The 27,578-nt window shown below is 43.7% G+C and overlaps 3 protein-coding genes across 6 annotated transcripts; 1 reads left to right on the top strand and 2 right to left on the bottom strand.

Annotated features, from left to right (window-relative positions):
- Nucleotides 1–116: 116 nt before the first annotated feature.
- Nucleotides 117–14,949, bottom strand: cacng4b (calcium channel, voltage-dependent, gamma subunit 4b). Of its 2 annotated transcripts, XM_047570823.1 has the most exons (5): nt 14,880–14,949; nt 14,280–14,644; nt 5,008–5,091; nt 3,519–3,659; nt 117–3,115 (listed from the first exon to the last, which is right to left on the bottom strand). In XM_047570823.1, the coding sequence occupies exons 2-5, from the start codon at nt 14,500–14,502 to the stop codon at nt 2,589–2,591; spliced, it is 975 nt and encodes a 324-aa protein (XP_047426779.1). In that variant the 5' UTR covers nt 14,503–14,644; nt 14,880–14,949; the 3' UTR covers nt 117–2,588. The 2 variants fall into 2 exon arrangements, with proteins under 2 accessions (XP_047426779.1, XP_047426778.1); XM_047570822.1 differs by lacking the exon at nt 14,880–14,949 and having other exon boundaries at nt 14,280–14,867.
- Nucleotides 14,950–17,543: 2,594 nt separating this feature from the next.
- zgc:161969 (uncharacterized protein LOC569044 homolog) lies at nt 17,544–20,375 on the top strand. Its single transcript, XM_047570796.1, has 2 exons — nt 17,544–17,926; nt 18,256–20,375. The coding sequence occupies exons 1-2, from the start codon at nt 17,735–17,737 to the stop codon at nt 19,966–19,968; spliced, it is 1,905 nt and encodes a 634-aa protein (XP_047426752.1). The 5' UTR covers nt 17,544–17,734; the 3' UTR covers nt 19,969–20,375.
- A 1,933-nt stretch (nt 20,376–22,308) lies between these two features.
- On the bottom strand, nt 22,309–26,614 carry aimp2 (aminoacyl tRNA synthetase complex interacting multifunctional protein 2). Of its 3 annotated transcripts, XM_047572022.1 has the most exons (5): nt 26,449–26,587; nt 26,335–26,370; nt 24,805–25,023; nt 24,265–24,499; nt 22,309–23,114 (listed from the first exon to the last, which is right to left on the bottom strand). In XM_047572022.1, the coding sequence occupies exons 1-5, from the start codon at nt 26,461–26,463 to the stop codon at nt 22,726–22,728; spliced, it is 894 nt and encodes a 297-aa protein (XP_047427978.1). In that variant the 5' UTR covers nt 26,464–26,587; the 3' UTR covers nt 22,309–22,725. The 3 variants fall into 3 exon arrangements, with proteins under 3 accessions (XP_047427978.1, XP_047427979.1, XP_047427977.1); XM_047572023.1 differs by lacking the exon at nt 26,335–26,370 and having other exon boundaries at nt 26,449–26,614; XM_047572021.1 differs by having other exon boundaries at nt 26,335–26,600.
- Between the last annotated feature and the right edge of the window lie 964 nt (nt 26,615–27,578).

Here is a 27,578-nt window from a genome sequence, read left to right as displayed (position 1 = left end):
GTTGTAAACACGTCAGCATGTTGGAATTAGCATTTAACTCCCAGCACTCGCAGCCTCATGCTGCGAACACGGCTGTACATTTTAGTCCTATTAAAAGAATTCACCACCAAAGCGTGAACAGTATAACCCAGATTGTGTTTTATTTGTCGCCGTACAATGTGTTTTGAAGTACTGCCTGAAACTGGATAAAGAGAGAAGTAAATTCAGTCAAAAAGCTCTTTTTGATCAGAGGTTACAGTAGACCATAGGACAGAACAAAGGCACTGAAACAATAGTGATGATATTTGGACACGTTTGATCTTGAACACACTCCAGCAAAGAAGAGGACTTTACAATGAAATGCGCCTCGGTTTCCAGTTCGGAACATCCATGTGCAAATGTTTGTAGTCAAGTTCTGGATGAAAAACAAAAACGTCCATATTACGACAAAAAGCCATAAATCAATGTATGCACATCTGGTAAAGTAGAACTAGAACTGCCACATACACAAATGTATTTACTGTACTTCACCTTACAAAACAGAATATTTAATAGATTAATCTTTTTTTTTTTTGGCACAGAAAAACCAGCGTGTGATTACCTGGATATAAAAAGTTGAATTGAGATTCATCAAGGCATTATTATTGAGATATGGCTCAGTAGAATAATGCTTTGAATTCTCTGTTCATGTCTTTGCACATTCAGTGTTTTTTTTTATTTTTTATGTTTTTATTGTACCTATATATATGTATATATACAATTGTACAGCTATACATTACAAACAAACACTAATATAAAAGATCAGAGTGGGTCATACTGATGGCTTTCCTTTAAATGTGCTGAGCTAGATACATAGTGTTTTTCTAATGGAGTATCAGACTCATTTAAGACAACCCTATCCTGTGCTCGAGTGAGATCTCCCCTGGAGGAAATGCACACCAGGTGGTTCTTAGAGCAAGTAAACACTTGCACTGTTTACTGAACACAGTCATTTTGTTTGATCCTCAAATCATTTTCACCCGGTTTTGCTTCATCACTGGTCAATCTCCTGTAAATGCCACAAAAGCGAGGAGAGGACCTCAAAAGAGTTCAGCCTGCCACAACAACGCTGTATTTCCTGAGAGAACTAAAAGACAGAGCGGTGATGGATGCGCAGCTCGATAATAAACACACACACAGACACACACACACGCAAACACATATGTTTGTATGGCTATCTTTGTGAGGTACCTACCTCGTAACCCTTACCATCCCAACTAAACCTTACCCGAATCCTAACCATAACCTAATTGTAACCTTTACCCTAAAACCAAGTCTTAATCTTCAAATAGCCTTGTAAAAAAGTGAGGCCAGGGCAAAATGTCTTCACTTTGTACATATGTCCTCACTTTGATGGTGTCACAACTGGTCCTCAGAAAGATGGCTGCACAAAAACACACACACATACGCGTCTGAAAGAGCCAAATCCTTCAGAGGCTCAACTCCAGACAGCTCCTGTCTGGGCCCCTCTGTTCGTTGTGGAAGAGGGGACAAAGCTGCCAGACGGACTCACAGCCTGTGTGACAGACAGACAGACAGACAGACAGACAGACAGACAGACAGACATGGTCTGTATTCTCTCCCTGGCTCTGATGCTTATCTATTAAACACTGGAAGCCAAGACTCCATTCAGAGCGAGAAGGAAGTCCTGACCTGCCTTTTTTTCACAGTGCTGGGCGCACCATTTCTTTCTTTCATTCTTTTTTTTTGTCAGCTGCTCTTCTCTTGTGACAGGCAAAATACACAATGTCACACCCATAAGGAGGTGCGATGGAAGGATGGCAGACTGATCAAAAAAAAGAAAGACCACTAAACAAAGGTGTTCCACTGGCAAAAACAGCATTTTGTTCCACTCAGACAAAGGAATCAAAGGAGAAGAGGATCAAGGAAGAGACAGTGGGGGAGACGAAACCTTTCATATTGTTTGGAGGATTGGACGATCGACTTGCGCAATCTGCTAGACTACTAAACATTCAGTATAATACAACTCAGCAAGTCGAACGTTTTGTGAAGACACTGAAATGAGATTTAAAATTTGACGTTTAAATGCTTCACATTATTTGAAGACAGAGCCCATCGTCTCTTTTAAATCCGTCATTACGGCATAAGGCAAAACCAAACATGAGGCCACTTCACACACTTTGGAGAGAGGTCCACACTGCGACATCACGCACAAATTGAACTTGTAAATGTTGATTTGATTTAGCACCTTGTTCAGTAATTTACAGGTAGAATACTGCCGACTGTCAACGCTTCTGTCTCCAGTCATGAAGTGCGGCGACCGTTGCACCGACGAAAGGTTATGATCAACACACTGCTCATTGAAGCATTTCTGCACAGTTAAAAGACGACACTAATGGCTACGGCACAGACAGTAGTAATTTTACTGTGATCTCTGAGAGTAGATAAATGAGTCTGGCTTGTTCTCTATCCAGATGACTGTCCTCTTGTCTCCTTTCGGTCCTTTCAAAATGGACAGTGTCTCTCTAAGATGGCAAGTTATCACAAGACTTTACATTATTTCATGTCCATATTCCTCCAGGTGAACCTTGAGCTCAGCAATATTCAACTCACACCGGTGTGGTCCTGCGGTTCACCCCATCCTTTAAGTCATTGGGGAAACAGTTATGGACCTGAAGGAACTCAGCTGCCGACTCATGTTCAGGGCTGTACGTGTTCTCTGCCACACTGTCCCTTGCCATGGCATACATGGACAACTCATCCAGGGGCCCACTGGAAGATGGCGCCCCCTTCAGACCAACCACCGGCGAGTTCTCCCGGGAAGCCTCCGTGGAATGAGAGCTGGCTTGCGACGTCCGCCGGCGGTAGCGGAAGCTCGGTATCCTCGAATACGGGGAAGATGAGGAGAGGGAACGGATGAACTCGCGCCTCGCCTTCCAGCGAACCTCCTTGTTTTTCTCGATGTAGATGTTGATGGCGAGGACGGCCACAGTTTCGGCCACAATGAAGGAGAGGGCGCCGAAGTAGAAGGACCAGCCGTAGGAGTAGGTGTACTTCTTGTCATCGTCGCGCTTATCATTCGGGTCTCCTGCGTTACTGGAGATATAGACGATGATCCCGATGATGTTGCTCAGACCTGACAAACAAGAAACAGACAAAAAAATTACACAGAATGAAAAAGAAAGCAGGCGACATGAAGTGAAAGAGGATAAAGTGATGAAATGTGGAAAGAAATGAAAAGATTTCCCTAACCCAACGAAGATCAATCATCCATGACTTTACATGCTTTGTAAAGTTGCTCATCAGCCATTGATTGAGGCACATGTGTCCTCATCATGATGATGTGTGATGGATGGAGATCCTGGTGTTTTTTTCAGTGAAGAATGAACTTCATCTCTTCAACTGCACCACTGATGAAGCACACTGTGGAACCACAGGTGGCCGATCAGGCTGCCTCCCTCTATTTGAAACACTAGCGCGTGCGTGATTGCTCCTTGTTGTGAGCGTGGCCGACAGTGTGCACGTTTCATCCAGCTCACCTGCAGCCACGAAGAGAATGCCTGCGCTGAGGAGGGCGTTGTTCGTCTTGTTGTAGACTCGGCCAACCCCGACGCACAACCCACCGAGCATCAGCAGGACAGTACTGAGAATGGGGAACACGCTGGAGGCACGAACTATACCTGAAGAGACAATGGAAGAAGGACTCTTCTTTAAAATATTCCCTCCACTAATATTTCATTGGGCAATAAAGAGGTTGTTCAACCATGGATGTATATGAATCACCAAAATAATCTGTCAATCATGTTGGATAATTGTATTTTATTTAACAGCTCAATTTTTTTAATTATTTTTTTTTTCATTAACCTTTACAATCCCTCCTCTATCCAGTTCCGCCTCTTTTAAACCTCTTTCCCATCCATTTCTGAGAACTCCATTATCATTTATGTTTTGGGGCCTTGTTGTGACAAAGCTTTGGTAATCATCTGTGGGTTGCAACAAGAGCTCTCACTGTCACCAACCCAAAAATTATTCACCGTGCCATTTTCCAAGTTCCCAAGGATGGGTGAGCTCATTCAACTGTCTTTTATTAAAAGTTCCTTTCATTTAGTCTGGCTAATGGATGTTGGACTTTGTCCAAAATTTGATATGTGTTCTTTGTTCTTCTCTACATATTAGGATATTAGGTAGATACTGAATAAGCTTTACTTTAAATGAAGGTCCTTTGATTGAATATTCATTGTGCATCTAATCACAGTGGAATAGGTTATCTGTAAGCCTGGTCATTTTTATTTCACAAGCAGTTATCAAAGAAAAATACGCTGAATTTGGAAAAGGCTGGTTTAGGCAGATTTTGTAGGATTTTACTCACATTCATTCATTTATTCATTCAAGATTACAAATGAAAGTGCCTTGTATAACAGAGATATAACATAAAAATGAGAGGAAGGTGCAAATAAGCTGCTGTTGCTGTGCCGCAAACACTCAAAGTAACAAAAGGAAAGAAGACAATAAGTGTATTTTCACACCTCTTTTTATGTAAAAAGTCAGAACCTCTTGTAATCTTTTGTGGGGTTGATGATATCTAATTAGTGCGTGAGGGGAAAAAAAATTAAATTTAAGTAAGAGGACTAATCAAAATCATTTTTTGAACATGCATCCACCGTGTAATCAGCTTTCATTTCCCACCTACTCTTTTTAACGCTTTAAAACCATTTACAGAATTCAGTCCGCAGTAATTGTGAGAAATAACAATGTCAGACAAAAATAAACAAACCACATTATGGGTATGATCAGAGTTTGGCAGCTCTGAATTTAAAGCCTAAACTGTACCTAGGGGCCATGCCTTTTTCTAATCTTACTTAATGCCTTTGTTCCGCATGTCTTTTAAGTCTTTTCTGACTGGAGACTGGTCTTATAGTCAAAATACAAGACTTAGAAGGTACGCGGGTTTCCTGTTTGTCCTTATACATAAAGGACTGACATTTTTTAACAAAGCCAGATGAGAAGGGTAAGTAGGAAAGCACTTACGCAGCAAGTATTCTGAGCTGTCTGTGTCGTAGTCGTTGTCATCAGGGAAATGGTTGATTCTGTAACAGCTGCCTTGATTGATGCCTGCAAGACAAAGAGAACCAGAGTGAGTCTCCATATTAGTGATGAATCGCAGTGCACGTATGTTTGAAATGTCTGTACTAGGGTCAGAGAGACAGCTGCTCCCTACCCAGGGAACAGTTAACTGTGGTGTCCACCGGAGTGAGACGCTCTTGTGATCTCATCTCAGTTGAAAAGAGGACGGCATGGGAAGTCATTTCTCAATGACCTCTGGCTATTTTTGATGCCTCAATGTGCTGTTTCTCAGTGGAGAAGGACCAGCAGGACGCTAAAGGGAAGGATTTGTCTTCCGTCGAGGTTTATTTGGTCTGCTGCTATACAAGTGTTATTTACACTGTTAACACAGAGTAAAGACCTTGTAGATTGTTTTTATCGCCTTGTTAAAGCCTTTCTCAACAAGCACTTTAGTGCAAAACCATTGCTGCCCATTTCTTTCGACTTCCCAAATTAACTCATTACACTCGCTGGTTTTCACTTTCAGCCATTGTCGAGACTCTGACCTTAGAGCTAGACTATTGTTGAGTTCTCACAGAACGAACCGTGAATCATATGAGCTAAATAACACAGCTCAGTGCACACATATTTGAAGGGGGGAAACTGACGGCGCTGTACAATGGTGTGATCAAGATTGTGTTGCCCGTAGGGATTTGACGGGCAGTGGTGCATGTCCAAATCCAGCGCAGGTGAAGGGCTCGGCGCTAGGAGGAACAAGAAGTCTATTTGAACAAGAAAAGGCTGCATGCTGGAAGCTTTTAATGCTAGAGAGGAAGAGGGAGGGGGAGAGGTTAGCGCTCCGAGAAGCCATGGTTGTAATTGAGCAGGAGTATAAACAACACCTTGTGTACAGAGAAAGGGGTTGTGGGTGGGGTTAATGGATGTTCTCAGTGCAGGACTAGTAATGCTGGGAGCTTGTTGGCTATTCATTCACATACTGAACTGTGAACATCCGTGGGCCGTGCAGTAGTTAAATTAGCATATTTTCACAATAGCACATAGTTTGTGGTGCTCCTAGTTACTGCTGTTACACCTTTCTTGCAGCACAGCACACAGTCTTAAAAGTGGCTTATTAACCAATCTTCGTTTCAAAGCAAAGGATCTTTCATTTTATAAAGGGATAAAGAAGAAGCTGTTAATATTCAGATTTAAACAGCTGTGTTCAGTGATCTAATTAACAGTAGCTCTGCGGGTTACTTCACATTTGGCACATCTAGCTGATTTTTTTTTTTTTTTTTTTGTAATAGTTCCAGTACACTCATGTTAAAACGAGAGCCCTGTAAATGCACTTTGTCTGACATTGTGCTCAGAAGCCCAGGGTAAAACAATGTGTCATAGGCATAGAAATTTAAATAAAACTGTTGCATAATCATTCCGAGGAGAAATATCTGATCGGACAGCTTTACAAATTGGATTTGCTATTAAGAGCTGGTTAACGTGACATTAAAATCAATTTAGGTAATTATATGCTATATAGTTTCAGATGTGCTAACAAATGCAGTTTGCTCTGCAGTAGATAAACAAACAGTAGCTTTTTTCTTTTGCATTTCTTTGTATGATTCTGGAAAGTGGAAAAAAATATTTATTTTTGTTTCTGAAGCCCTGCTGTTTCTCTGCACACCTCTTAATAAGCTAATAGATAACTTAGTATTGCTTCGCTACAGTTCGATTACTGGAAAACAGAGCCAGTGAACGATAAATTGGCTGAGCCTCAATGAAGCTTTGTCTGTAAGCAACAGGCTTCCATGCATGCCAAAAATGTGGTCCACGCTTTGTCTCTAATCAGATAACAGACAGCAGAGATTATCTGACCAATCCTATTAACAACACACTTCCCATATACACAGACAGATGCCTGTCAACTCCATTTCCCAGGTCCCCAGCGGTGAGCCACACAGCCATCATTGTCTGTGGCGCAGCTTTTAAGGACACACTTGCTTCCATTAACTAGGTCTGCTGCTTAATAAGGGACATCAAATTAATTAGTGTCAAATCAGTCAGTGGAAATGGAGCACGAGTTTCTGTGTCTAGTCACTGATGGAAAAAAAGGGGAGAGGGGGGGCTTTGGACTATTTTAAGCAGCAATGTGAGACTTTGTGCCTTGTGAAAAAAACACATCTGTTTCACATGGTTAGATAATAAAAATACTGACACCTTTGCGGTTCTGTTAATTGACGTGTAAACACCAAATCATGCTGCCAAAGTGTGCTTCTGTGTGTTTTCTACTACATTGAAAGGTCCAACACATTTGGCAAATTCTTAAAAACAACTGCACACAAAAACACACCTTTCACTGTCAACCTGAATTGTTACTGTTGGCTTTGACACAATGCTCATCATCCTCAATCCATTTGATCATCCTTGATCCATCATCAATCCAGTCCCAGCAGCTCCAGCCTCCAGTCTAACACCTTCTTTTGTCTGTGTGGCTCTGTGTGTGTGTTTTTGTCTTTATCACGTCGTGGGGTCCAAGCGCTAGTCAAACATTGCCAGGCCATTTTTACTAAAGAGGACATTTTAGGTGGTCCCCACAATGTATTTAGGGTTCTTGGTTTTAGGGCAGAGGTTATTCATGCAAAGATGGTAAGGCTAAAGTAACGGGCTTACTTTAGCCCTGGATTTTTCATTAGTATGTCAATGGATGATCTTCACAACTATAGAAAGATCAAAGGCCAACCTACAGAAGACAACCTATCTTTTTCTGTGTGGACCACTGATGTTGTCAGAACACTTTGAGTTATCTCAACATTTTTAGAAAGACCACCATAAAATAAAGTCAACCTGAAGAGAAGCAACTCTTAATTTAGTTGTGTGGAACAGTCCTCGGCAGAATACCAATCTCGTCAAAAAACGTTTGTAGTTGTGAGGAGATTTTAGACTGTCTTCACAACATTTTCATCAACATGTTTGGTTTTAGGGCTGAAGTTATATTTAGAAAGAGGTTAGAGTTAGGGGTTAAGCACTTAGGTGAGATGGTTGAGGTTAAGGTGGAGGGGCAATGGAATGTATGATGTCAGTACATGTATATGTAGAAAGACCCACATAGCTGAATAAAGACCAGTCTTTGATGTTGTCAGGAGATTTTTAGTTATGAGGACATTTTAGCTGGTCCTCAAACATGGTAGGATTTGGGTAAAGGGATATAGACTGCACACCTAGGGTCTGGCATAGGGGTTAGGCCCTCAGTGGAGATGACTGATGTTGGGTACGGGCCATCGGGAATGCATGGTGTCAATGGATAGCCTTCACAACCGTAGAAAACCCAACATGTGCCTGTGTGTGTGCGCATGCAACCAAGAGAATGGAAGAAATAATGGACAATATTGCAACTGATTGTAAATCTGATTAGAAGTGAATGTCTTGAGGCCCATGATTTATGAGTGACAGTTATTGGCTTAATGTCCGTGGTTAGTTTGTGTGTACAGATGTGTGTGTGTGTGTATACAGGCTGCAATACGTTTCAAGAAATGAAATCAAGGACGACTACTGACTAGATAGTAGGAAAGGAGGAGGCAGGAGGCTGTGATTAAACAAGGGCAGAAGGTTTGAGGAAATGAAACAACAAACACAGAGAGAGCAGAGGAATGATGGGGGTTGAAAAAAGCTGACTTGAGGCCACGCAAACGGTGGTGATGATCAACGGGGGTAGGCAGTGGATCAGCAACAGATAAATCAGGGTTGGACAGGGAGTGCGTCAAAGGGCAAAAAGCGGACTGGATAATTTCACAAATGTGTGTAAGCTGCAGATGATGAACAGTAAAAGCGCTGATCGAGACATCAGGGGGATGATACAATGTGCCTGTGTTATGACAAACAGGGAATTAATCTTACAAAGCCAAAACATTACATGGGAAATCATGGGTTCCTTGGATCTAACTGGAGTCGCAAAGCTCCATGCTGAGCATCTCTTCTTCTTCTCCATGGCAACCTCTGTTAGTCTTTAATAAGCTCATTTACATAAACAATCTCAAGGGATGCTTTTGACATTTTCATTGTATTTTGACACCCATTAAAGAAGAGACGGCACATCCACGGCACACCCACTTCCCCTTCGTAGATCCGTCACCACTTATGAACGTAGACACGCTGAGAAGACAAAAGTACACACACGTTGCATTGAACCGAAGCCGTTGTCACAGCTGTGGCGCTTCTGGCAACGGGGTGATGCACATCGCCATTATTTTGAATTAATGCAGCTCAGCCGATAGCCAATAAGGGAGCGGCCTCGGTGGAACACACCAACAGCTTCTTTGTCTCATCTAGTCACCAGTAGCTCCCTCTGGCATCTCTCAGAGTACAGTAGGCAATGGCAATAAGCTCAGTGTGACGCGTGCCCTCACCTCCCCGTGTTCACACCTCTGTAGCTCTGCAAATAGATTGATGAATTAACCAATCAAAAGTGACATTAATATTGCATTTCACCAGAACTGCACAATGCAAGTACTCCGGTGGGCGATTTGCTCTGAGTAATGTTGCACATAACAGCTCTACAACAAAGTGGAGCCGCGGCACCCTGTTTGGCTTTGTTTTCAATTTCAGCCTCATGTCTTTTGGATTTTTAGATCGTGCGGTGGAGAGCGTGAACACCGACGGGGATTTTTACAGCATGTGGGATGATTAGGTTTCATAAATCTGAATACACTGTACATAGAGCACCGGTTACTGCAGCATGATATCAAATGCGGACTTGCGAACGCAACTCGCACACACTTGGCGGCGCACACACTTTTTGCCTTTGGAATCAGGGAATGACGGGACAGGATATAAAAGCATCTGTGAAATCAAACAAACCCCTCCAATTTCTTTTTTTTTTTCTTCCCAAGTGAGGATGAAAGAAAAGCAATTTGGCAAAGACATCAGTGATTCACAGTTGATATGACTGACAGTTGGTTAATTAAATTGTCACCAGGCTGCAATTTCTTCAAACACAGCTCTGCTTGGGCTCGACTTGGTTATCCGAGTTGTTGGGAGGCGACTGAGATCCACCATCACTTGTAGTAAAGGTTGCAATGTATTGACGCTTACTTAAAATTTACATATGTAATGGATTTTCCACATGGTGGTTTAGAGAGTGTTGTTTAGGCAATTCCAGCCCACACATGCTCCTTTGCACATTTCATATCATGTAACTGATTATTTCCAATTTCATTCTCTTCCTTCCTTTGTTTGTGGATATAATTTGATTTCTACGACGCATATCCAAGCTTGTTATTCTTATTAAGACTTCCATCTGTTATCCCCGTCCTTTCCATTTCCTGTTTATCAGTTACAAAGCAGCACTGCCTTTAAGGAATGTTTCATGTATTGCCGAGCCAATTTAGTTGTGAGACTGATTCGGTAAACAGAAAATTACAGTTACTGGATATTGTGTCTGAAGGGGTGAAACAACAGAAAATTTTGCTAACAGCCGTGCTGCAAGTTTACTTTTGAACAATCAAAGGAAAGTTTGACATTTGCTAATTCTACTTATTCTCATGTGAAGTGAACTATAGTGTAAATTCAAAGCTACCCTTGTGAACAAAGGCGGGAAACATGCGGAAACAGTTAGCCTATAGCCTAATTAACAGAGCAGCTTATGTAGTACTTCGGTCGACCTATTTTGAATCATCATGGTTGCATTTGACACTAAACGACTGTATTTGAGAAGACAATTGTTCCCAAAGGCTCATCTTTTGGCACTGTTTTAAAGAGACACCCCGTGCCAAATACATTTCTGCAGACCTTAATGTTGTTAGCTGATATTAATTAGCTTGGAAGCCAGGCCAAAAAGTAGTGGGGTAATTTTATTCTGGAGTTGCTCCATTCAGAATTCATAGAGCCTGGCGAGGATCTGCCCAGCCAATAGAAATATTTGGGTGGGCTTTATGGGTTGATGGACAGAAGAGTATCATCGACGTAGTAGCATAGCTTTATATTCTGCTATTGCATCTAAAATTTACTAACTTGGCATTAAGTAGCATTAAAGGATTAACAGTTAACATTGATCAAGGCATTTGTTACATATTTCGTTGCTCTGGCTGGTCTAACTATCCAGTTCTGTGCAGAGGTATTTTTTTCTCTGTATTGGTTGAAACAATAGGTTGAAATAAACCCAGTAATAAAATCCAAATGGTGAGTCTAGCCGGGATGATCTAATTGTTTGGGTGGGGTTTTACACAGTGCCAACTGAGATGAATTTCTTTGTAATGAAAATACTTTATGTTCTCCTACTGTGTTTCTTGTGAGGAAGATGTTGACAGTGAGGGACTCTCAGTTAACAACAGTTAAAGGCATTTGTGAAAATTAAGACAATTCATTGTGAAGTTGAGCTTAATTTGTGTCAATTAATTAGAAGTAATTAGAAAAATGCCACGGTGGGTCAGATTTATTCAAACCACAAGTGCGTTTATCATTGATTAACACACATAATCATAAAATGTGGCCATTTTTATTACCTGAAGCCAGATTCACAACTGAATAACTGACGCCGAACAATTTTCCGCCAAAGGACATAAATTACTGATTTGACTTCTCCTTTCCATATGTCATTAATGAAGCAGAAGCACTGTTCTGTTCCAAGCCTGAGGGCAGACAGTTCATTTTAAAGGTAAAATAGAAGAATGAGGAAGCCATGATGTGGAAAAGCATAATGACAATTTTAAAGTAAAACCTATCTAGAGAGGAGAACGGCGGGAGAGTGCACTTCAAGTAGAGGAGAGGAGGATGGAGTGACCTCAGTGGCTAATTAATGCCCTGGCTCCTCACTTGTTACATTTTAATTACACACTTGTAGAGCACAGTGAGAAATGGTTAAGTGACCCCACCCCACGCCACCACCACCATCACCACCACCACCACACAACATACGAAAACACTGACCCCACGGAAAAACAGCTATCATGCTGACACGCTGCGAGCATTTAATGCAAATATGTATGTACCTGCTAATTGGATTTTACATTAGGTTGTTTGTCTGTGTCTGAACCGGCTCTATTTGCCGCTGTCACGATCTGTGCCTCTGACGCTTTGCTGATTGTGATGCAAATTAAATGCACTTGTGCTCAATATTGCAGGAAAACAAACGTTAAAAGGGGGATAAAAATGTAAATAGCTGCAATGAAGTGCGAAGGAGTGAGTTGACCTCACTCTAAAGAAGCCTTGTTTGGTTTATTCCTGCCTGTCTGCTCCTCAATTGTCATTCAGGCCTGCTGGAGAAGAGGTGATGCTTGTTGGGCGAGGTGCACAGAAGCACATTCAGCACTGGGAGGGGGAAGGCGCTGCTGTATGTCACAGCAATGTGACATACAGCGTCACTGACAGACAGACATGTTGTAAATCTGTTTGGCGAAACGTGGTGATGTTTTCCCCCCTCGCCGCCCCCTGTTGCCGCGGTGCACACACAGCCGTCCACATCGATAACCCGGTGTGTTTGTCATTATGACCGGGTGGTGTGTGTGTGCGTTTGGAGGAGGACGGGGGTCGCTTGTCATCTCCTCTACACTTATGAGTCTCCATGACAACAGAGCCACCATGCAGCAGGTTGTAGTTTTTGGAGGCGCAGAAGTGAAACTATCTGACACACTGGGATGTTTTTTGGCAGCCGTTTCGGTGAAGCAGCTCGCGATATTAAACCAGGAATCACAGCAAGTTCACTGGCACGCAGAGGGAAAAGCAAACACATGAAAGCGCCTAATCCAGTGCAGATTTTACAAACACAACAAAATATATTTCATGACTTTTAAGCTGCTTTGTGAGGAGAAGGCTCAAAATGGATTCAGATGTCTTTCACTGAAAGGACGCCTTTGCATCTAACTGTCATACATTCGTAAGAAACACCTAATTTCAGTTGCTAAACATGTACTTATAAGAGGCAGCAAAAACACTGTTTCCTTAAATAAAGAAATTGCTGTTACGTGTTTAATAATGCGTGATAAATTCCATTTCATGGGAGATCATTTGCACCTGCCACTGGAACACAATGTGCTGCGCTCAGGGTGGACACCTCCTCTTGTAGCCTACATACTTAATTTCAAGTGCCCGCTCAAGTTTATTGGCAAACTAACCTTAATTAAGTAGCTGCTGCAGATTATATTTTAAGATAGAATAATGTAGTTTGCCTTATGAAGTCTTTATACAGCAAAATAGTGTGAGCTTATGTTGTACACAACCTATATGCTGTATGATACAAGCAGTCCATAGGAACATGCATTTAGTAAAATCCTTCCAACAAAATTAAAAAAGGAGCATAAACTCTGAGTCTTCTTTTATGCCTTATTTTGCTTTACTCTGCGCGTTTATTCATTTAAGCCTCTCTCCACAAGCCTATACCTTGGTGTCACGCCAGAGGTTTATGCCACGAACAAATCTGTTCAATCTCATCGGCTACCTCATTGATAGAAGAGCAGAGAAGTCAAAGGGGTAGTCGGAAGGAAGATTGGTCAATGAATGAAAGTCTGTCTGCCTCTGAAACAAGACGTCACCGCCAGCGCACCTCCTTTAAAAATCAGCTCCTTAAAATGGCTAAAAAAAAGGCGTCCCCAAAAGGGAATAAATCTATAGTCTTCTTTCTTTTTTCATTTTACTTGGACATGACGTGAACCCGGAGCCATCTATTTTTAAATCGCCGGGCATGTTTCCATAGCAATGTCGGCGATGTTGCCAAGCAACAGCATCGGATACAATGAAGACATGAATGAAAGTAGACTAATAGCGCGCTCGTTTCCTGTCAGCGACCGGCTTAAACGTGAATGGGCACCGACGCGCCTTCTTAGCGTCGTATTCTTTTGCAAACCGTGGAGTCGACTTTACTGTATGGCGTCTGTGCTTCAAGAAACGAGGTGTGACAGTTGGGGACGCCTGGCGGGGCTCCGTTTCCTTGTCGTCCTTGTCGTTTCATCCCCGTTAACGCGGCGTTTAGGTCAGCTCCATTATGGGGTCACACTTCCTAAACATGCCTCTTAAAACTTACTCCACAGGTACGATGTTCCCGTATCTGTGCCTCCATCTCCAGACCGCGGTTTGGCGTGCGTAAAAGGAGTGCGTCCTAGTGCGCTCTCAAATGACTGTGCGCACCGAGAGACAAAGCGCTCATAGGGGAAACAGACAAACTATGAGAATTGACACAGACTTGTTTAATGGGATATTGGTTTCGTAATTTCGTAGAACTGAACGTGTAAGTGGCCTCTATGCGTTTGGTTATTCAAAAAAGTGAGACTTACCTTCAATACAACAAATTCTCCACAGCCCAGAATGGGTGAGATCACCCTTTTTAGTTTTGGGCTGCGACTGGTTCTCGTCTGTGGTGGCATTGGTGCCGTTGCAGATGTATGCCCTCGAATAGAGCCAGTAGTCCGTGCCAATGGCGATGGTCATCAGACTGAAGGCAGCGAAAGCCCCCACTGTGGCCAGTAGCGTTTGAACCCCGCGGTCACACCAAGCCATGGCGCTTCATACTAGTCCACACAAGCACCGGTCCAACATGCAGGCGCCAGAGCGCGTCAGGGCGCGGATTCTGTGGCCATAGTTACTCGTGGAGGTGGCTCCTCTTTTTCCTCTCCTGTGGTAAAAGTGAAGTGTGCAGCACCTATGTGATAAAAAAAAGGAATAAGTATGGGTGCTGTCACCTGATGCTCAAAGCCTACTGGTTGCTGCTGTGAATATGAAAGGACACCAGTTGTGCCCACTCCTGATGCTCCATACAGATTTGAGGCGCACCGGAGAGCGCGACAGCAGCATCACAGCAGTTCAAAACATTTCAACCCCCTTTCGCCAGTCCATCCTTCAATTTCCTCCGCTTCTATTTGTCTCAAAACACTTACAGACTGCGCTTCTTTTAAAACCCCATTTTCAGCGAGGGCTACGTCAACGGCTCTTAAGTGAGACCCCACCCTCATCAAACCGAGCCAATGGAGGACACGTGTTGTTGAATAAATAAAGAGAAACTCTCGGTGGCGTTACAATTTACATTTTGGCACGCTGAAATTTTTTTAAATAAACGTGGCACCTTTTGGGGGGATTTTAAATAACCAAACACTTCGGAGACATTTCGGCTCTCTGGGCTGAATTCAGAATATTAGAGAAAGAGAATAATGACAGACTTTGACACAGTGATCGTTCTCTGGGGGGCACAGACGCAGACAGCCAATTCCAAGCGGAACTCATCAGTAAAAAAAGCAATTAGATGTTCACCAATGAGAGGGATGCTAAAAGATAGATAGATAGATAGATAGATAGATAGATAGATAGATAGATAGATAGATAGATAGATAGATAGATAGATAGATAGATAGTCTTTCAGCTGTGTGAACCCCCAGATTAAAGGCACACGCGGTGCACGTTTGTCAGTTAAACGTCTCCTCGGCTGTCACAGTAGCTACTGGGAAAAATGTGGCAGCGTTTACCCATTTGTTTTCACATGTGCTCTCCTCTTATAGGCTGCTGCTCTCAGAGGAAACGTCTGTCTGCGAGGTTTAATTCCCTTTTAGATTAACGACCCTAAAAGGGAATTAAACCTGGCAGACAGACGTTTCCTCTATCTAGCAATATGTTGCTAGATAAATGAAAGAATGTCTCTTGGGTGTCAACTGTTCCCTGTAAAAAGCCGGAGCCCTTCAAAGATCACCTCCAGGAATACAATCTAATAAGGCTGTTTGAGGATTTCTGTAATACACACCGACCGGGCATAACATTATGAACGCCTTCCTAATTTTGTGGCAGTCTCCTTCGTGCCTTGAAAACTGTTGTAACTCATCAGAGTATGGACACTGACCTCCTGGAGGTGTCCTGCGGTGTCTGTATCTTGTTAGTGGGGGCCTTTGGGTGGAGGGGAGGTTCCTCTGTGGATCAGGCTTGCTCCAGTGTATCCCACGGATGCTTGATCAGTTTGGGATCTGAGGCCAGGTCCACATCGTTTGGGATGGCTGCTGCCATCAAGGAGTGTCATTACTATGGGGTGGGGGTTCTTAGTCCTCTGGTCTAGGTAGGTGCTACATGTCTAAGTAACATCCACATGAATGCCAGGTTCAAAAGTTGTTGTATGTTAGTTTTAAAGTTCTATTTAGGTTATAACCGTCTTAATTTGTGAGAATCCAGTTTATGCCCAAGTACTAATCTCATCATTGGCATCTGTCTGCAAAATGCACCTGAGAGACTGTTAACTGGCACAAAGAAACATCACTACATCACACATCTGGCCCAACTGCATTGTCTCCCTGTGAAGTACGGAGTCGATTTTAAAATCTCACTCTGTTTTTAAAGCTTTAGATGGTTTAGCTCCATAAACTAATTCCATACTCTGCACCCAGGATGACCTTATAAGGCCATCCTCACAACAACTCCTCTCAGTCCCTAACTCCCATGTCAAATACCAGGCTTTTTCAGTTGCTGCTCCTAAGCTCTGGAATAGTCTTCCTTCCCAACTCCAGCCCCACTATCGACTGCTTTAAATCTCATTCAGGGTGCTACCTTGTTTTTTTTCTCTTGCTTTTAGTTTTGTCTGAGGTTGCCCTATGGCTAGTTCTGGCTAGCCCACTCTAAAATGATTTTTATTGTTCTCCTAATGTATTTTACTCACTCTCTTATTGTACTTTTGTTTTATTATTTTATTGGTGTCCGTTTGCTTTTATTGCTTTTATTGGTGTTTCATTGCTATTGTATTTCACTGTTCGTCTGTGTTATCGGAGTTTTACTTGTACGGAGGCAGATGTTTGTGTCTGATAACGAGTGAGAGAAGTTGTGACACGTGATTCGAAAGGTAAAAAAGGGGGAACTAGCATCTATACCTTCCAATAAAACATCTTTTATGAGGCTCAGTTTGATTGATAGTATTTGCACTAGGCCTAACAATTTGGAGAGTGGGGAAATCAAATCAATACACACACTTGCTGGTTCATTAGGCACACAAGTGAATACTAAGGTATTCTAATGTAATAGTCTAATAACTTAAATAACTTAATAAATGACATAACCTTTCTTATGCTGTTTCAACATAAACTGAACAGTAGAACAGGATTGAATTCACTCGTGTACCTGATGCACCAGAAACTGTGAATAAAGGGTCAACTCACCATTTTTCTTTTTTCATTTCATCATTTGCTAGATAGATAGATAGATAGATAGATAGATAGATAGATAGATAGATAGATAGATAGATAGATAGATAGATAGATAGATAGATAGATATTTTATCAGTTTTTCTGCATTAATGTGTACAAGAAATGGAGACGGATGAATATACAGTATGTGTATCTCAAATCTTTGTACAGTCTTTGATTCAAACGTGGAGCCGTGTTTACATCCTCTTCCTGAAGGTGGCGCCAACTCGCTGCAACATTGGAGGAGAAGGAACTTCCAGTCAAAGCTACTATCAGCGTCAGGAAGCAACACTAGGAGAGGACAGTGACGTCAGCTTAGACGCCGCGCACGCGCGTTTTTCCCCATTAGTTCCCAGGCTGTCGATGCGCGCATACGGAAGTGGATGGCGGCGACGGTGATGGCGGTGTCCGCTCCTTCTTCTTTTTCTGGGCGACATCCGAACAAAGGCCTGCCCCCTTTTTTCATGAGGATTTCTCCACCGCCGTCGTTACTTTACGTGTAATCACGATTACTAAATCGGATTACGATACTTTTATTCTCGTTTCAAAAACGCCAGTTAACCGCAGAGGTAGCGTCCGCCATGGATGGGGATCAACAAGAAATGTGCGGCGAGACCAAATCGGCCATTAATACTTGGCGTTATCGCCACCATTTCACGTACAAGGCTGATCAGGGGAAAAATATCATCGTCCAGTGTAATCTGTGCCTGCCGAGGGTTAATCTGCTGTCCACGTCGAAAACCTCCACATCAAACCTAAAGAAACACTTAGACGTAAGTTACAGATACTAACGTGGCTGTAACGCTCCCCCCACTACACACTGTGTGTTCACGTTTTAAAGAGTCAATGAATGAATCGCTGCCCTCGTGATTAGCCAACGTTACATTGTGGCTGCATGTTTACCAAGCCATGGAGCTGAGAAAAGAGACTCAGAGCATGTGTTATTTTACTTTTTATCCGTTGCACTTTAAAGTTTGAAAAGTGTTTTTTTTTCTTTGCACAAAGCATACAAATGCTTGCACCTCCACAAACTAACATGAGGACTCTTGTGCTCTCTCCCTCTCTCTGTCTGTCTGTCTGTCTGTCTCTCTCTCCGTCTCAGAGAACACACTTGGGTTGTGAAGCCAGGCCCGATGCCAAAAGGGGGAGGAAGAAAGAGGAGTACAACGGAGAGGAAAGCAGACACTGCCAACTCAAGAAGCTCAAAGCGGAAATCATCTCCAAATGCCTGACCCAGTCAAAGATCGACGACCTCATCTTCAACTTCATCGTGGAAGACTGCCAGTCGTTCTTCGTGCTCGAGCAGGCGGGCTTCAAGAAGCTGATCGCGGGTTTAACCGGCGGCCTGAAGTCCATGGACAGGATGACCTTGTTTACCAAGGTGGACCTCGGCTTCTCCAAGATGCGCGAGGAGCTGATGGCCAAACTCGGCAGCGTCCAGTACGTGTGCACCACGGCCGACATCTGGACGTCCAACAACAGAAGCTTCTTTGGGATGACCTGTCACTGGATCGATGTGGAGTCGTTGGAGAGGAAGTCTGCCGCCCTGGGCTTTGCGCGGCTGCAGGGCAGGATCACGTATGACACCATCGCGGCGCGGATACACGACATCCACGTGACGTACAACATTGAAAGCAAAGTCCAGACCACGGTCACTGACAATGGCAGCCCCTTTATCAGCGTATTCAGGGAGTTTGCGGTCGACAGCCAGGACAGCGACGATGACATTGGGTTCTATGAGAACGTGAGCACCGTTCTGGAGGGGGAACCGGAGCAGGACATGCTCCTGTTTCTTCCAACGGTGCAGCGCTGTGCATCGCACACGCTGGAGCAGATTGTCACTGAGGACTTTTGGCAGGCCGTGTCACAGGGGCCCACGTGCGAGCTACATTTCAGCGCGATGGCCAAGGTGTTTGCCATATGGAGCAAGTGCCACCATCTCCAGGTCGGAATGGACGCTGCGGAGGAGATCGGGAAGATGGCGCTTGTCGTTCCCTCCGTCATTCGCTGGAATGTGGAGTTCTGCGCTGTGCAGAAGATCGTGTCCCTCACCGAGCGGGAGCTGACCGAGCTCTGCGCCCGCCTGGAGGCCCCACGCTTGCAACCAGAGGAGATGGCCTTCTTGAAAGAGTACGTGACCGTGTTCCACCCGCTTGCGTTTGCACTCGAACTTTTCCAGGCAGAGCAGAAGTGTTACCTGGGCCTGGTCATCCCGACCGTACTCAGCCTGAAGAACAAGCTGAACGAGCAGAAAGACGCCGCGAACTACTTCGGCTACGTCATCAACGCCATCGCGGTGGCCATCGACGTGCGGTTCCAGGAGCTGTTTGCCAGCACGGAAGCCAAGATCGCGACAGCAACGACGCCTCAGTTCCGGCTGTGGTGGATGGCGGCCTCCGAGAGGGAGGAAATGTGCTCTGTGCTGGCCACGGAGGCGTCCCAGGTGGACCCCTGTGTCGAGACGCAGGCGAACACCAGCCGCAACCTGTCCACCATTGAATCTGAGGACGACTTCTTCAGCTACGGGTCTGCGAAGCCGGCCGCAGAGAACCAGCAGCGGGGGGTGATGGATGAGATCCGAAAGTACGTTGAGGGCACGGGGAAGAGTCTTGAGTGCCTGCAGGATTTCCCCAGAGTGAAGCAGCTCTTCCTGAAGTACAACACCACCCTGCCTTCCACGGCCCCCGTCCAGCGCCTCTTCAGTCAGAAAGGCAACCTGGTCACCTCACAGAGAAACTTTCTGACCGATGACTACTTTGAACGCGTTCAGCTTTTGCGATACAACAGCAACTTGTGCTCTTTGCTCACGGACTAAAGGAATTGCTGGTGACTCTCTTTCTTTTTGCCTACTAATTGATGCAGTGTCAAATCTTGTTGTGCTAAACAAAAAGAAAATCCTCACAGAGAAACCCTGAGCGACATCCAAGCTCAGGCACTTTAGCCCAGCTGTGTCTTTGATATTCCACCCCTAACTGTTTAGGTCCACACGCCAGAAGGACCTAAAATATCAAATTGACAATCAGAGGCGATGGCGTTCAGTCCGGTAAAGCATCAATTTCAATCTGTGCCGTTGTTGTGATTTTAACTAGCCACAGGGTGAGACTGAAGTGGTTTTGTCTTTCATTTATGCTAGTTTTTCTTTTCTACAGCTGTTTGGAGAGAATGCTTCTCCTGTCTGTATATTTTATATCATATATAAAAAGACAAGGAAAGAACCGTTAACGTTGAAGTCTTTTTTCTTTTTTTTTTCAGAGAAAACTAGTTGAGCCTCTGTCGGCCTTCTGATTCAGGGCTCCCACTCTTCCTCAAGCCTGACTCTCCGTGTTGCTGTTGCTAGATTAGGCAAACAATAGCATTCCCATTGAAAAATGTTGAAAACCTGTGGACTTAGCCGGCATTAACTCTTGAATGTGACTCTTAAAAAACACGCGGTCAAAAACTGAAAACTAGGAATTTTTCCAGTGTCTTCCAACATTAGCACGGCCAACTGTATTATTCCAGGTTTCTAATGTTTGTATGGGAATTAGTTCGTCTAACCTAGCAACAGTACACAGAACAGTTACAAAAACATGGATGGGAGTCCGCTGGTTGGTGGTCAGCAGACCAATCAGACGGGTCAGTTGGAAGCCAGAAGTAATGAGATTAGAGACGGGATCTGCTGCTTTACTGACATGCAACCCTGACCATGTCAAGAGATACCGATTGCTTTGTTATTTTAAGGGCATCTGCTATTAAAGTAGTACAAAGAAAGTAAATTTCAAACTTCCAGCGCAGCTCAGTCCCATGTGTATTTCCTGCCATATGCCCAGATGCCAGCAGTGAGTTTTCGTCTTGTCAGAAATACAAAACACACCCGTATGCCGGCTAGAAAAAGACCTCCTTCCACCGTAATTTGCAAGCGTGCCACTAAAGATGAATGTCTATGAGACTGCTTTTAGGAGTCATGGAGGATTACATAGATATAGGAGTGGACTGCTGTGATAGTCACCAACGAATTGGCTGAGAAGGAGAAAACGCATCATGAGAAAGGAGCAAAAAGAACACGTGTGTGCAGGTAAAGGAAAGGAATTTGTCACATTACTGTAAAATACAGCGGGACGTCAAAATGCAACTAGTGATTTTATATGAATATATCACATACTTGAGTTGCTTAGTGAGTAAAATCTGCACTGATGAAAGATAGGATATGCACCATCTTTTTCAGTCTGAAGACTATTCACAAAGTCACATATCTTCAGCTAAAAGTTACAAATCTTATCTCTGGACTTACTAGTACACACTCAATTGAAATATTTTGTAATGTCCTACGTACATAAGCCATAGTAATATTGCACAGAGGAAAAAACAAATTATTTGACAAAATATCTGTCGAGTACGTTACTCTGGTGTACAAATCTATGGAAATTCAGAGAATTTCTATTTCTTGTCATTTAGGATGTTATAAACCAATCAACCAGATTAAAACAACCAACTTGGTAAGTAAATAACATGTATTGATTATGTAAATGCTACTTTAATACATATCACAAACCTGAACAGGTACACTCCTTTGAAAATGGCAAGGGCGTGTTGCTTGCATTCTGTTCCCCAGATGAGCAACACACCCGAGCATCCACCCGCCGCCCAGGCTACCTTCCTCCCGTGCTCCGTGGTCCAGTTCTGATGATCAGGTGGTGCATGGTAGGCGCTTAAAGCTGTGGAAGGAGGTAAGCACGAGCACCCTGACACCTTTCCATTTATTTATTCATTTTTATAACCGACAACAACTTTTTCACCTTCTTGAGCCATAGCAGCTTGTCCGTTGGACATACGGACACCACACGGGTCGCCATTCACTGCCATGCCATCAAAAACCTCCCAGATGTTTACAACCCACGATAAGGAAATAATTTGTGTTATCTACTTGACCGATCAGTGAGAATGACAGACTGTAGTAATGAGCCGATGATTACTTTCCCATTAGTCCTATTTCCAAGTATTTATAGAACGGGCTCACTTGTATGAGTATAAATTAATGAGTAACCAATTGTAAATGAATAAGTGTCAATCCTGCCATCTGTTGAACACAAACGTGCTCTTGGTTGATAGGTTACTTGAGTTAACCATTGCTTTTGAAGTGATCAAACAGTTCAATATAAAAAAAAGAAAGTCAAACTTCAAAGTTAAGTATAAGGTTTAATGATTTCAGAAAAACCAATGGTACAAAGTATTACTTTTGAAAACACACAGTAATACCCACACACACATTTAGAACAGGATTGTGTTAGGCACAAAGTGGGTGGAAGTGTGTGTTTAATTCATCACCGTACCCTGGTCTTTACAGTCCTCTCATGCTCCCCCCTCGCAAAATACAGCTTTAGAATCTCATATATATATAAAAGCAGCACGTTGGAGATTAGTACTTTCAAGTTAATTTAATGGTCAACCGTATCACTTCCGTAGAGTCTTTGTGAGTTTAGTGATGCTCAGGAGGGGAGCATTAGAAGGCATTTCGGACGAGGCTGGGATATTTTATTATTCTAATGCCTTTCTCTCACTTTGCGTCTGGTGTCTGGTCCCAGGACGGCCCCGGTCACTGCAGAGCTAGCTTAGCGGGGCAGAAGTGGCCGAGGTTCTCGCACGACTTGATCCAGCGCTGGACGTTGGCGGGAGCGGAGGAGGCCGAGTTACTTTGCAGCACGCAGCAGTAGCAGGCGACGTCGGCCAGGGAGAACTCCTGCCCGCACAGCCAGGGGTTGCGGCCCAGGGCGGAGTTGAGGGCCCGCAGGACGACGGCGCGCTCCTTGGAGCTTCCCTCGGCGAGCTGGAAGAAGGCCGTGTCCACCCAGCTGTCCACCAGCGTGGCAAGAGCGGGGTCGCTGGGGTAGGGAGCCAGCAGCTTGAAGAGGAAGCGCGCCACGTTGGCCTCACCCTCGATGGGACACATGTTCTGGACGCTGAATTTCATCTGCAGTTTGGGGACTGTGGAGAGGAAGAGCAAAGAAAAGAAATAAAGGTCAGAAGTCGTAAAGCAAAAGTAAATCCAAATCATGTCAATATAATTGTGCTTACTGAATAACATGGATTCATATTGTATCGTGTGCACGATATATTCCACAGATTACATTAAAATGCTGCCTCCTTCTTAATTCAATTAACGCAATTTACAGTGCCTCACCACCTAATCACATCTTAAAATAGCTGAACACCTACTCAAGTGGCTTAATGTCTGATTACTGTTATTACTTTGACATGGTGAATTGTATGGTAATTACTTTTCTAATCTTAGAAAAAAAAAACAAGTATAAAACTGCCTACACGCTTTTAAAAAAAATGACATTAAAATGAAATCATAGTTGTTGTGTGTGAGGACCATGTGGTTCAGGACAGATGTACTGTACTTTTCTTTTCTGCCTAACAAGCTTGGGCCTGTGACTTTTTGTGTTATCACCCCGTCCAGGGTACGCCTCACCTCTCACCCAATGCCAGCTGGGATAGGCTGCAGCAGGCACAGATTGGGAGGTTTCTCAGCTGGCATTGGGTGAAAAGCTCCCTGCGACCCTCTAGAAGATGAGAGATGAACGGAACATAGTGATGTACATTCACACTTCATTTTAAGAAAGGCAAGACGTTCCCGAGTCCTGCCATGTTCCACATCCTGGAATCATCCCAGCATTGGATCTGCTCTGGTGGAGATTTAGAAACGAGGCCCTAGGACGGCAGGCGGGCAAGTTTAGCGACAAACGCTTTAACTATGGAGCTCTACTGTTGAAATGGGGAACAATGAATTCACAGACGTGCAAATTACACCAGTATGTGCACTGATTACAAGATGAATGATTCCGCTTTTCTAGCAAGGAGGATACAGATGTGTGGCTTCCAAAACAAATTTCAAATTTTTATTCGTCAGACTATAGGTGAATTGGGGAATAACCCGCAAGTCTGTGTGGGGTAATGAACTTTACTGACCTGCTGCTAATTAACCCTCATTATATAGAGGTAAGATGTACACTGCAGTCTATTTTATTTAAAAGACAACTGTTTTATTTGATTTATTTGATTTCTTTTGTAAATCTACTCTGAACGCAGTGAATAGTGAGCTTACGCTGCCATGGAGCCTCCGTGAGCTTACCGTCTTTCCATATGAGGGTGAAGCCCAGCTGGAACATGTGGCGGGCGTAGCTGTCTGCGTGTCGTGGGCCGAGGCAGGACAGGAGCTGCGGTGGCACGCTGGTAACTGAAGAGTGGACGTGGACGGTGGAGAGCACCCGGTAGCGTTGACACAACAGGCTGTGGAGCACCAGCAGGGTCAGGGGCGGCTGTGCCGGGCTGACGTTGATGACGATGTCACGGAGAGCACCAAGGTCCTTTTAACAAAGGAGGTAAGAGCTGTTTGAAATTTTTATTTTGTATATCTGTATCTACAATTAAGCCTCTGCAGCATGCATTAACAAGAAATAATCGGTCCACGCCCTCATATCTGCTTCAAGACAAATTCTGCATGTTTTGCATGCTGGGACTATAAATACACTATGTCTATATAGTATATTTATTATGGAAGTGATCGTGAAAATCTCACCACTGCAGACACTTCTGACAAAAACTCACTTCAGTTATACCGATACCGCAATACCTGGACACAGAGGACATCAGTGTGGTAGTCATTCCTCACCTTGCCCAGTAATATGTCCAGATCCGATGTGCCTTTGAAGTTGGCGGAGCTGCAGCTCTGGGAGGAGAGGCTGCTGCTAACCGTCAAGTCCAGATCGGCGTCCGGGGTCGTCACCGTCTTGGCCAGGCCCTCCACGGCCGCTTTCAGCTCGTACAGTTTTCTCATGATCTCATCCTGCCTGGCCTCCAGAGCCTTTACTGCCGGGTCCACCTCACCGTTCTGGGGAGAGACAGACACGTTGCCTGGCTTTTACAGGAAGACAATGCATGCTTCAAATTTAATTATGAACTACAACAACAAAAAAAAGAAGAAGCTTTTGGAGTGACTTAGAAGAAAGGCTAGTGTTAGTGTTTACAATTCTAATGTAATAGAGCAGAAGAGACATGAATGTACAAGCTAGCAAGTTATTTACACTCACTGGCCAGTTCATTGGGTATACCTATTGAAGTGTGTCGTAATGCAAATATCTAATCAGCCAATCACATGGAAGCACCTCAGGGCATTTATTAATGTAAATGTAGTCAAGAGGATCTGCTGGAGTGTAATCGGAGCATCAGAATGTGGAAGAAACATGATTTAAACGACTTTGAAAGTGGTATGGTTGAGTATCTCAGAAACTGCTGATCTACTGGGATTTTAACACACAACCATCAGTAGTGTTCACAGAGAATGGCCTGAAAATGAGGAAACACCCAGTGAATGGCAGATCTCAGGGTGAAAATGCTTTGTTGGGTGATCACTAAGCTAAAGTCTGGTTTCTTGAAGATGACAATGAGTTGACTGTGCTCAAGTGCCTTCAACATTCATCTCAGTGGAGCACATTTTAGCATATGTGGCACATGTAAACTAAACAACTGATAGAAGCCCCTGTGAAAAAATGAAAAAAGCAACAATCTGGAGTTACTTGCAGGTTATTATTCTGTTGTGTTACTGGTTCCGGCCTTCTTGAGATCAAACTGGGCTGAGTGTGGCCCCTGAACTAAAATGTTTATGACACCCCTGCTCCAAGGAATGTTTCCAGTAGCCTGTTGAATCTATGCCACAAAAAACTAAGGCACTGTTGAAGACAAAAGTAGGTCGAACCCGGCACGAGCAATGTGTGCCTAATGAACTGGCCAATCATGGTATTTAAGAAAAGGTCTTTTCCATAGATGAAGCAAAGGGTCTGTTATTGCCTCACTATTACCAAGCAGTGACAATAAAGGGTGTAGCCAAGTTAGCTTAATTGTTTTTATTTCGCGTCCTTTAATTGTCTTGAAATGATGAGCGGAGGGATACAGTAGTTGTTGCATCAGCCAGAAGTACAGAGGTTACTTTAGCTCTGACAAGCTAAGACAGTTAGCACGCTCGCTAGCTCGGCTAAAGACAGTTTGGGCTGACGTGAGCATTATGCCGACGCAACAAGCCGCGACGAAAACGAGACAAAATCGTAAGCTAACCAAGTGATGATCATAGAATTTAAAAAAACAAAACAAACAAACAAAAAAAAAAAAAAACTGCCTTGTCGAAATGAAATCAGTTCTCAGTTACCTGGAGCGCATGTTCGGAGCTGCAGCCGTTCCCTTTCTGCGCGTGGACATTTGGTAACTTGTACATGCAGGTTGGTAAATCAATCTTTATGTCACACCCAGAGGTGGGCTTTACCTGGTACATGGGCATGGTGGCAGACGGTTAACGCACTGTTACAGACAGACTTCTAAAAAAATAATAAATAACAAAAATCCGCTGAGATCTTCTGAGGCTGGATGGTGTTGACAGGCAGCAGCAGCGGCGGCGGCGACTACTACATCCGGGTCACACATGAAAGAGGCCGCGATGACGTCGTTTCCGCTGGACGTAAACGCCAAAGTATTTGGAGAGCAGACAATCCATTAAATCAGTCTTCAAATATTCACTGTAGAAGGTAATACAATCTGCTTTCCCATTTACACTTCGTGCTAACAGCTTTAAAAAAACGCTGGAGGGCGCCACAATATAAATTCTCAGCCTATACCTACAAGTGACAGCCTGGGTGCACATGTTTGTGGCCCTGTGAAGTACATTAATGTGGACGTATTTTGCAATGTCAGTTATAAACCCCCCTCAACATGCACCCATATGACAAAATATTAAGTACAGCAGAGAAAACGAATTAATTACCACTTAGCAGTCTTGCACTAAAGAGCAGTATACTGTATATACTTCCTGCAAATATTTGCACAAATAATTCCCTCTGTAAACACTCCTATATGCACAGTATATGTACTCATGGATATATTCTGTGACTGTGTGGAGGATGTAGTCCGTGGCTTAACTGTACTCATTCACGCAGCAATGCATACACTCAGGGCAGTTTCAGGGTTAGGACATTACTCAAGCCTCCTCAGCTGTGAATATGGGGCATGCAAACCAGTAACCCCGCAGTCTCAGAGTTTCTACTTTAAATACAACGGTTTGACAGAGCACTGCCAATACATTACTTTTGCATAAGGTTGGGCAGCCTCCAGATTTGAAATGGAGACCTTGATCAGCAGTTAAATGATCCGCCACTGAGCCATCTCGTAGACCCCCAAAATGATAACACAGATGAATCAGCTCTCTCGGTTATTTTAATGAAATAATAACCTCCATGAAGGTAACATTTAGGACAGGACTGTTATATTAGAATGCAATAATTTTCATTTGTGTACATAGTGCAGAAGCAGTTAAAAGATCTTCAGTACAATCAACAATACTCTACAACTCCCCCTAGGGGCTCTTGGCTACCTCGTGACAGATTCTGCTAGTTGTACTGC

This window comes from Mugil cephalus, chromosome 20 (assembly GCF_022458985.1).
Source record: "Mugil cephalus isolate CIBA_MC_2020 chromosome 20, CIBA_Mcephalus_1.1, whole genome shotgun sequence".
In the NCBI taxonomy this organism is placed as follows: domain Eukaryota; kingdom Metazoa; phylum Chordata; class Actinopteri; order Mugiliformes; family Mugilidae; genus Mugil; species Mugil cephalus.
Note: the sequence above shows the minus strand (reverse complement) of the source record. Positions and strands in the feature narration are given on the sequence as shown.

What these genes read in the sequence shown, in the direction of transcription:
- cacng4b (XM_047570823.1), bottom strand. Translation starts at nt 14,502, where the DNA reads ATGGCTTGGTGTGACCGCGGGGTTCAAACGCTACTGGCCACAGTGGGG. An exon ending in GAGAATTTGTTGTATTGAAG is followed by an intron (nt 5,092 to 14,279) that starts GTAAGTCTCACT and finishes TTTGTCTTGCAG; the next exon opens with GCATCAATCAAGGCAGCTGT. An exon ending in CATTCTCTTCGTGGCTGCAG is followed by an intron (nt 3,116 to 3,518) that starts GTGAGCTGGATG and finishes CTTGTTTGTCAG; the next exon opens with GTCTGAGCAACATCATCGGG.
- zgc:161969 (XM_047570796.1), top strand. Translation starts at nt 17,735, where the DNA reads ATGGATGGGGATCAACAAGAAATGTGCGGCGAGACCAAATCGGCCATT. An exon ending in ACCTAAAGAAACACTTAGAC is followed by an intron (nt 17,927 to 18,255) that starts GTAAGTTACAGA and finishes TCTCCGTCTCAG; the next exon opens with AGAACACACTTGGGTTGTGA.
- aimp2 (XM_047572021.1), bottom strand. Translation starts at nt 26,463, where the DNA reads ATGCCCATGTACCAGGTAAAGCCCACCTCTGGGTGTGACATAAAGATT. An exon ending in TGGACATATTACTGGGCAAG is followed by an intron (nt 24,500 to 24,804) that starts GTGAGGAATGAC and finishes CTTTGTTAAAAG; the next exon opens with GACCTTGGTGCTCTCCGTGA. An exon ending in CACCCTCATATGGAAAGACG is followed by an intron (nt 23,115 to 24,264) that starts GTAAGCTCACGG and finishes TCCTCTCCACAG; the next exon opens with TCCCCAAACTGCAGATGAAA.